General features: G+C 32.7%; 1 protein-coding gene, 2 long non-coding RNA genes and 1 pseudogene across 6 annotated transcripts; 1 reads left to right on the top strand and 3 right to left on the bottom strand.

Annotated features, from left to right (window-relative positions):
- Nucleotides 1–709: 709 nt before the first annotated feature.
- LOC109125832 (uncharacterized) lies at nucleotides 710–3,712 on the bottom strand. 3 transcript variants are annotated; one of them, XR_002032936.2, is made up of 5 exons: nucleotides 3,436–3,696; nucleotides 3,118–3,161; nucleotides 2,870–2,960; nucleotides 1,929–2,030; nucleotides 710–976 (listed from the first exon to the last, which is right to left on the bottom strand). It is a non-coding gene; the product is annotated as an uncharacterized LOC109125832 (long non-coding RNA). The 3 variants fall into 3 exon arrangements; XR_002032935.2 differs by lacking the exon at nucleotides 710–976 and adding an exon at nucleotides 1,184–1,289; XR_002032934.2 differs by lacking the exon at nucleotides 710–976 and having other exon boundaries at nucleotides 1,662–2,030; nucleotides 3,436–3,712.
- Nucleotides 1,891–2,787, top strand: LOC104705633 (uncharacterized). The gene is made up of 3 exons (XR_015563707.1): nucleotides 1,891–2,061; nucleotides 2,213–2,275; nucleotides 2,469–2,787. It is a non-coding gene; the product is annotated as an uncharacterized LOC104705633 (long non-coding RNA).
- Nucleotides 3,713–5,065: 1,353 nt separating the features above from the next.
- On the bottom strand, nucleotides 5,066–7,158 carry LOC109125147 (protein ZINC INDUCED FACILITATOR-LIKE 1-like). Its single transcript, XM_019228255.2, has 8 exons — nucleotides 6,979–7,158; nucleotides 6,799–6,890; nucleotides 6,268–6,346; nucleotides 6,065–6,172; nucleotides 5,923–5,967; nucleotides 5,732–5,820; nucleotides 5,563–5,606; nucleotides 5,066–5,431 (listed from the first exon to the last, which is right to left on the bottom strand). Exons 1-8 carry the CDS (start codon nucleotides 7,033–7,035, stop codon nucleotides 5,340–5,342), a joined length of 606 nt encoding a protein of 201 aa, XP_019083800.2. The 5' UTR covers nucleotides 7,036–7,158; the 3' UTR covers nucleotides 5,066–5,339.
- An 18-nt stretch (nucleotides 7,159–7,176) lies between these two features.
- LOC104705634 (protein ZINC INDUCED FACILITATOR-LIKE 1-like) lies at nucleotides 7,177–8,955 on the bottom strand (annotated as a pseudogene). The gene is made up of 9 exons (XR_015563706.1): nucleotides 8,709–8,955; nucleotides 8,554–8,594; nucleotides 8,347–8,407; nucleotides 8,057–8,159; nucleotides 7,855–7,957; nucleotides 7,728–7,781; nucleotides 7,571–7,633; nucleotides 7,423–7,472; nucleotides 7,177–7,331 (listed from the first exon to the last, which is right to left on the bottom strand). The product of XR_015563706.1 is annotated as a protein ZINC INDUCED FACILITATOR-LIKE 1-like (transcript).
- Between the last annotated feature and the right edge of the window lie 244 nt (nucleotides 8,956–9,199).

Raw genomic sequence — 9,199 nt, 5'->3', positions numbered from 1 at the left:
AGACCTGGGCAATAATACTCATTACCCATATTTGATTTGTTACTCGGCTTGTACTCATCTTGAAAAAAGGATATCCTCAAATTTAAAGTTGAGTGAAAAGTATTATAATTATATTACCCGTAAATAAAAATATTAATTTAATTTTTAATACTCGTCCTATTACTTATCCCATTATCCGATCTATAAATACCCGTTAATATTTTGTAGTTTTATTATATATATATATATATATATATATATATATATTAGAATGAAAATTAAAGCCCAAGTTAAATTTAGCTTTATTCTTAATTGAAATGACCGTGATTTGCTTATAATATTGTTCTTTTGTATTATGCTAATATGAAAATGTGATGTGGTCCATGTTCATGTATGTAAAGAGAATGTAAATAGCTAGGAAATTACACGTCTTACGTCTTACTTTACGTAAAAATGGTTTTGCTACATGAAATTACAAGCTTTTATTTTAAATTTAATAATTTTTGGAACTATATGTTGAACATAATTACGTTTTTATTATTTTTGGAATATGAAATTATATTGTGGTTATGGAATTTTTTTTACTTGGTACTCATTTTTCTGGATAAAAGTAAAAAATCAGGTATCTGCAAAGTCAACTATTTTTTATCGGGTATTCGTATTTACAAATACCAGTTATTTACGGATCAAATACGAATTTTTTTCTTCTAATATCTGTAAAGATCAGGTCGGGTAAAGAGTATCAAAAAATTCAAGGATACGTGCCTAGCCCTAGTTTTAACGGTCGAAGTGGTACATAATTCATACATGTTATTTTAGTTTTTTTTTTCTTATATAAAATGTTAAATTATATTTCAAAGAAAAATAACATTTTACAACTGCATTTTATATAAAAATCTGGAGAAAGAATCAAAAGAATCCTTAGTTTTACTAAAAATTGATAAAAAATGAAAAAATATGTGGGTGAATCCTTCTAGCATCTCGTGGCAAACCAAACCTGAAACCCCATGTCATAATGGCGATCACCCAAGCGAGTTGGCAATGGTTGAGTGAATGAATGTAAGTTGGTAAGAGGTTACATCTGAGTTATGACTTTTGACACTCACGCTCAGAGAAATTGATGAAATTTAACTATTTCGGTGGTCCACTGGTCCTTTCTTATGGTAGACCACAAAAATTCATTAAAAGTTTAAGATCCAAAACAAAGATGAACTCGGCGTAACAATCACTTATTAGGCTGTCCATATCAGAGACAAAACATCTTCGACCAATGATAGTTATTAGTTAATCAGTCCTCTAAGATCCTCGGCCTCAAAAGATTAAAAACATATATATTTAGTTAATCTATAACATACAATGCCCCCACGTCCAAAAATCAGAAGAACAAGGAAAAAAAAGTTTTAGGGACAAACTGGTAATCTGATCAAATAAAAAGACGCGGACCTTACATGACCCGAACTAACATTATTCGGATCGTGGATGGATTATCAGAGTTTCCAATCATAATACAATTAGGAGAAAGAATATTCAAATTGATCATAAAACAATTGTGTATTACCGACATTAAATACTTACCATATCAAATCTTTTTGACATTTAAACTCCAAATCCCAAACCAAAAATATTAAAATCTGAAACTTACTCCTTTCCCAAAGTAACAAAATCGGACTCTATCATCTCCATAATCAACATTCAAAACTTTTTAAAAATAGATTAATGAAATCCTTAAACATCCTCTATAATAACATATCAAACGGAAACAAATAACAAAACATTAACTGAAAATCTTTAGTTGATTACATAGAATATTCGACTAATTAATCCTAACACAAATGGTGATCTATTTTAGTCCTATCATCGCAATCAGCTCTATTACTACTATAATAACCAAAGAAGACGGCATACACAACCAAACACATCAAACCTAAAGTAACAAACCAGAAAGTCACCTTAATAGTATTGATGGCCGCCATTGATAGTATCACTCAATATCTAGCAATGATGCATCCTTCATAAGTGTGATATCCAACATGGTGAGTTGTAGTGCATACCTGAAAATCATACCCAACAAGCATCGGTGAGGTGAGTCTATAGAGTGATTATTCTCTATAAAACATCATATTCAAATACTCACAAATCTTATTACATGTACAATCATAGAGCATGTCTCGCGGGTTAAATATTATTATGTGTAAAGCTTTCTAATTACTCATCAATACTTGAAAGCAAACAGAAGCAGGATTTCTATCTCCAGTTCCCCACAAAGAAAATCAAAAGAGTCGTTGAGATGATTGAGGTAAAGTTATTCTTAAAACCATGATGATAATATTAAATCAAACATCAACTTAATTTTTCTAATGTATTTCCTGTTTATTGGACTATTTCAATGTATCTAACTATCTCATTGCTAGCTGAATATGTATTAATCTGTATTTCATTAAGCATGTTACAACAACTTATTACTAACCTTTATAATAAAACGAAAACAGATTTACATGGAATCAAAGAAAAAAACGCACTCAAAGAGGGCAACACAACAATCAAAGAAGGTAAAGAACAAGAATCACATTTGAAACTCTTATTCCTTTTCCGAAAGGTTCAACATGGGGTGAAGATTTAAGGACTTACAAAGATTTGTCTACAAGACATACAAGGAAGCATGTTTAGAAGTAGACAAATGATATGGTACTTCTTTAAAAAGAAAATCTAAAATCTTATCTTAGTTTTCCATTCTTTAATTGTTTGTATTTTCTTAATTATGTTAGAAAATTATCAATCAATAAACTTTTTTTGGTTAGTCTTCATAAAGTTCAAGACTTATTACTTAAACAATTTAAGTGAAACATGAGAATAGTCATTGTATTAAAATATAGCTTTGATGAGAACTAACCTTATTGTTCTTGGTCCAAACGGCATTTGATGAATATATAAAACATACCATCTGCTTCATATCAATCCATCCAGTTTCATGAAGAATCCACCTTAAAGAAAAAGAAAATTTTCTTAATATTGTACAATTTTTAGTTGAAAATTTTAAAAAATAAAATCTTTTCTGGGTTCTGAATTATTTTTATCGTTGTCCTGAATTCTAAAAAGTTAAAATTTATTCAAAAAGTTAAATAGATCTATATTTCTTACCCCCGTAATCGAAAGTGGTTATAAATAGTTCCTTGGTTAGATATCTGCAAATTCAGATGAATAAAAAAAAACAGAATCCAAATCAAATACCAAATGGTAATCAGAGATGAAAATTAATGTAATCATAGTAACCAAACCGGAGTTAAATTCGATGCCCAAAAAACAATTTGAGTAATCATCTATCTCTCAAATCAAAAATCCAAATTCACATCTCTTTCAAAATTTACATAGAGGATTGAAAACCCAGAAGATATGAAAATAAACGAAAATCAAAATAACAATTCAGACATAGAACTAAAACATGCATAATAGGATTACCTCGTTACTGAATTCAAAAGAGAGTTTATTGTAATCGTTACTGAATTTGGAGATTTTGATTTCAAAATCGCCAAAGAACTTCGATTGTAACTTTGTTTGGTGGGTCTTCCCGTGAAAATGAGTCAAGTGCGCTTGAATTTTGCAAATCAAAAAAATAGATTCAAAACACAGGTTATGTTGCCGACAAGAGATTTATTTACAGTGAAGATGTCGTTTACAATTTCTTTATTTTAGGGGTTTTAGTTTTTTTCTTTTTTTTTTTTCATCTCGTTTTATTAAAAAAGAAAGGGAAACACAGATAACAAAATGAAAATTATGGACCAAAAAAAAAAAAAAGGACACAAAGCCCATACAAGAACAAGCCCAATAACCCAAAGAACAACCGCATGGATGAAGAGTCGATCATGTTCAACACATAGTCCACATATCACAAACTGAAGCTTCTAGGAAAACATGCGAGACACCAAAGTTTAGGTTATCACTGATCGATCAAAGTATTATAAAGAAAACCAATCATAGTATTATATTTCAGAAGTTTTTCTTGATCAGATAATTTAGTTGAAGATGGCACTCGCAATTTGATATCTCTCACCATGCAGTCTTTAGAATCGAATTCAGCAAAGTCAATGCATAAGTAACAATTTATTAATTTATCGATTATCCTACAAAAATTTAACATCTCCTATGCCACATGCTAAATTCAATTTCAATATCTTTCACTAAATTTAATTAAATTTGAATAATAGATATGGAATTATCATAATTTTATTTTAAAAAGAAAATATTTGTAAAATCCTAAATTTCAGCATTTCATATATATATATATATATATATATATAAGATAGGACGGGTTGGTTATATATTCAAAAAATTTCATTGACCTATTTATGTCAAATATCAGGATAAATAAATGGATACGAAAACGGGTAATTCAGAAAATGATATAATATTATTTAAACTATTACTTCCTCCGTTTCAAAATATATGATGTTTTAACTAAAGCATGCATATTAAAAAGTCTTTAATTTTAACAAGTTCAACCAATCAGAAACAATACTGGATAATATAAAATATTAAACTAATCTAAAAGTTGCATGGAAACTTGAAAACATATTATATTATGAAACAAAAAACTTCTCTAAAACATATTATATTTTGAAACGGAGGGAATATAATAAAATATGATACCACATACCACATACCACCTTTCTCTTACTATTTTTTGTCTCGAAGTAGATATACCATATTTCTCTTATTATTCTTTTAATACAGTTGTCTTGGATTATCACTATTAACATTCTTAAAAAATACTTTTCCAATACGTAATATATCATAAACCTAATAACAAACTTGATTTTTGAAATTAACCTCCACGTACGTGCGGGTCCGAACGTAGTTACCCATTACCATTGAACACAAAACTTCATGTTTCTCGATTACTTATTAAGTTGAGTATTTAAACCAATAATCAACTTCCAACAGATTTGTCATAATGTTTGGTTGTCCAAATTTTTTTTTTTTTTTTGTTCTTTCGGAACCCACGAATTTGGACGTCCAAATCCAACCTCTAGAAACTTACATCCGGGCACAGTGTGATCTGATCGAACACGTATAATGAAAAAATGGCATGTTTTGAAACAAAAATAAATTAATGACATATGTTGTACTAATTCTTACAACTGTTCTACACAGAGATAAGATTTTGTAAAAAACTTGTCCCAGAGGATGATGACACTTGACAGTACGTACGTAGTCTAACAAGTTTTTTTCCCCGGCCGTGCCCAGCCATACTATTAAACACACATCTCTGGTACAACTTTGGCATCAGACAAATACAATATTCTACAATCAAAATACAATCCGACGTAATTTGTATACCATCAAACTGTTCATTTTGCCCATTATCAATGTTGTGTTTCAGCTAGAAACGGTTTGAACGTCCAAAGAACTCCGAGTGCCAATACCACATTCAGTATAAAGAATACCATCTGGGTGCCTGCAGCACATTATGATCACCATCTTTAATATGTATAGTCTCATTTGGTTAAGTGTGTTTAACTTCTCAACTTATGTAGCTACATTAGTAGATTAATAATGTGGATTATGAACATGAAGATTTCGCATTACCAGGGAGAAAAGAAGCATCCTGACGTTTCTCGCTCCAAGAAAAACTGCGGATAAACAAAGTTGTAAGCGAAACGAAAATTAGAAAATTTATATTGTTTATTTGTTTTATATATAACAAAATTTGAACCAGAATAATGTAAAACAAAATGAGGTAGAATAAGTTGCGTACATGATTCCTGCTGCTGCTGGACCTATTGCTTTACAAATAGACATCGCTGTCATGGCAATCCCATTAGCTGTTCCTCTTTGGTCTTGTCTCTATTATTGTATATATATAAAAAGAATTAGTGAGGTTCTAATAATTGCTGATTTCTCACCTAGCTAAAAAGTAAAATGAATCAATGTTGTGAAATAACTTACCACAGCCCTGTTTTGGAGGATGAACGTTCCAGTTATAGTAGAACTCTACACACATAAACATTTAACACACACACAACTTTTGAGAATATAAACTAAATTCCACATTACACATTCTTCTACTTTAATGCAATCAATGACTTACGCTGAAAACATTCTTTGCTACGGATGCAGAATTTACTGCCACGGTAAGGGCGACACCAGATAGCTTTGCTATTAGTGGGTAAGTTGATAAGACAACCAAAGCCAGAATCTGTGAGTATTGAGAACAAGCACAAGATTAGAACGTGCATCCTCAAAAACATAAGGTTTAACAGTAAGAACAACATGAGCATGCAGAGTGATTACCCCACATATACGTGTAACTATGATCGGGCCTAAATTCCTCTCCGCGTAAGAGTAGATGGCAAGCTGAAAGACAAGGAGACTGTTGGATATGGGCTTTGCCCCCCCAACATTTATAAGGCCCAAACAGGAGATTCTCAGAAGATTTTGGGCCAAAAGTCTTGGAGCAGGCCCAACAGGCCGCAGGGGCAAAATCGTCATTTTACCAGGTGACCGAGTAAACCCTAGGTCAAGGTCCCACTATAAATACTTGAGGTCATTGTCATGTCAGGGGATTCACTTTTTGGGCAATTAGAGAGAAGAGCTGTATTTTTCGTATTAACTGCGCTTTACTCTTTAATTGTCATTTTCCGAAAACCATTCCTCGAATTCTTCGTTAATAAGAGGACCTGCTCCGATATATTCCTACTTATATACATATTATTTATATTGTCGATTTCATACATCAACAGAGACCAAAGCCTAGAAAGAAATAGTGTCTAGGTCAGAACATTATATTTCTATTGAAAAATGTTAGCATTGAGACGTATGGACACACCTGAAATTGCAAGAACAGAACCAACATCTGCAGTGGTATATGCCAAACCTCCAAATTTCCTCGGGCTGTTTGCCCACAACGAAAAGATCTATCCAAGAAAGAAAGCTAAAGATTTCTCTCATACATGGGCCAAAATAAAACAAAAGATGAATATGGAAGAAGAAGAAGAGTCTCACTTCTGAGTAAGCCATATTATGAAGTGAAAAGATGCAGTAGACGATGATAGATGACATTAGTGGCCAGTTTTTCAAAAGAGAACTTTTTTCATTTTTCTCTGCCACTTTATTAGAGTCAGGATCACCTTTGACAGCACCAAAAGACTGATCATCATCAAACTTGTGATTGTGCAATGTTTCCTGGAGTGGAGAGGGGAAACAACCATCTCTAGGCTTAAAGCTAATGAAACACAGTAACTACAGACTTCATGCAGCAGGAAAAGTAAAGAGCTTACCGGAATCCATAACGAAAATATGGTCACCAAGAACGCAAAAAAAAGGATATTACGAAGCATGGCAAAAAGTAGGGGAATCTGCGTTATGATTCATAGACCAATGAGACTGTATATATATATATATAGTAGCTAAAATAAAGTGGAGAGGAGATAAGAAAGTAACACTTACTTGCCAAAAATCGTATCCTGTGAGAATAAACTTGGATATTGCATTGCAGGCTACATAGTTCAGAAGATTAGACAAGAATCAAGAAGTGCAAGAAAGGTAGAGTGAAAGGACAAGATATATAGAAATCGTTATGTTAAATGAAGAATACCTGAGCAAGAAAACCTCCTATAGCAGGGCCAATGATGAGTCCAATTCCCCATGCTGTACTAACCTACAGGGTCAGGGATATGTGTTACGATTCCTAAATTGCTCTATTGAATTGAAAAAAAAAAACAAAGAGGAAAACTTCGGAACAAGGAGCTTACTGCAGAGAGTGCTAAACCTTGATACTCATCACGGAGCGTTTCTACTGCGTATGCCTGGATTCATCAAAATGAGATTCAGTGGAACAAGTATTGAATAATGTTTAAGCAGGAGGAGAGGAGAAGAGACCTTGATAGGACCGACTAAACCGTTGAAACTACCGAGACAAAACCTAGTGATAACGGCCATCCAGAAATTTAAACTTAGGCCAAACAGAGTATTGAAAACGACCCTGTAACGGAATCAAAAGCATTAGTCTTTTTTGAGAAATATAACAAAAGGCTTCTTATGAGAGATTGAAGAAAGAAATATATGCAAAAAAATTACTAACACTGAAGCAGTTCCAATAAGGATTACAGGTTTTCTACCATAACGATCAGCAACAAGTCCCCATATCACAGATGTCAACGCTCTCCCCACCATGAAAGAGCAACCTCCAAAAGGCAACACACACACACACAATGTGAGTTTGAAACAGATTATAATTGAGATGAGGTCTAGGTTATGTCAATATAAATTTAAAGCCCACTTTATATATTGATGCAAGTTTATGATCCACTAGTACTTTGACAATTATAACATAAGCTGAAATGGTCCAAGAGAAGGTAAGTACAAACGCACCAACAAATCCAGCGTAGAAACCAATGTCTTCTTCCTTCTTTGCTATGTCAAAATCATCAATCTACACCAAGTATATATCACACGTTTTACCAAAATATCCAAACCACAACGTAACAAAAACTAATATATTTCCGTGAGTAAAGTTGAGTACTTTTAAATCTAAGCATTATGCGTGTGGCATGGTAACTCACACTACTCATCACTCACCATAAAGTAAACGAAAGGGAAAAGAGAAGAAATTGGTAGAGCTGAAACGTTACAAAATATGCAAAATCGTTATTTGAGATTATATATAGAGATAAGAAAACATGATCATCTTCTCAAGAATGAAATAAGGAGAGAGAGAGAGAGATTAGTATTACTACTGCAGAGGACGATGATCCAAACGGAGAAAAGCTCCCAGAAAGGATAGCCACGCGCGAAGCCTCTTCATCTGATCAACCTCGCATCCAGGACAAACCTCATGGTACTTATTCCCTAGCAAACACTCCGTATACTCTTGTTCCACCATTTTTCACACACCTCTCTCTAGCTAACAATTTGGAATGGAAGATGCGTGGTTTAAAATGAGAGGGAAGAAGATGGCGATGTGGTTTAAAAATGAGAGGGAAGAAGATTGGCGATTTGGAACACGTCTCCTCTCAATTAGTCTCTTTTTTATATATATTAATCACGTTCGCATTTTCACACACCTCTTATTCCAATTTTTCTATCCTATACCAATTTGGAATATCTATCTATCCTACCAATTTGGAATATCTATCTATCCTACCAATTTGGAATGGTTTTAACGATCGAGGTCGTACATAGTACATACATGTCACCTCTTAATCTCTCACAAGTCACATTCGCA

Source organism: Camelina sativa, chromosome 8, assembly GCF_030686135.1.
Source record: "Camelina sativa cultivar CO46 ecotype springtype chromosome 8, ASM3068613v1".
NCBI classification, from domain to species: Eukaryota; Viridiplantae; Streptophyta; class Magnoliopsida; order Brassicales; family Brassicaceae; genus Camelina; species Camelina sativa.
Note: the sequence above shows the minus strand (reverse complement) of the source record. Positions and strands in the feature narration are given on the sequence as shown.

Excerpts from the sequence above, each read along its gene's own strand:
- LOC109125147 (XM_019228255.2), bottom strand. The coding sequence starts at position 7,035 with ATGTCATCTATCATCGTCTACTGCATCTTTTCACTTCATAATATGGCT. Across the intron at positions 5,821-5,922 it reads TCCTCCAAAACAGGGCTGTG|AGACAAGACCAAAGAGGAAC; the intron begins GTAAGTTATTTC and ends ATACAATAATAG. Across the intron at positions 5,607-5,731 it reads CCAGCAGCAGCAGGAATCAT|TTTTTCTTGGAGCGAGAAAC; the intron begins GTACGCAACTTA and ends GTTTATCCGCAG.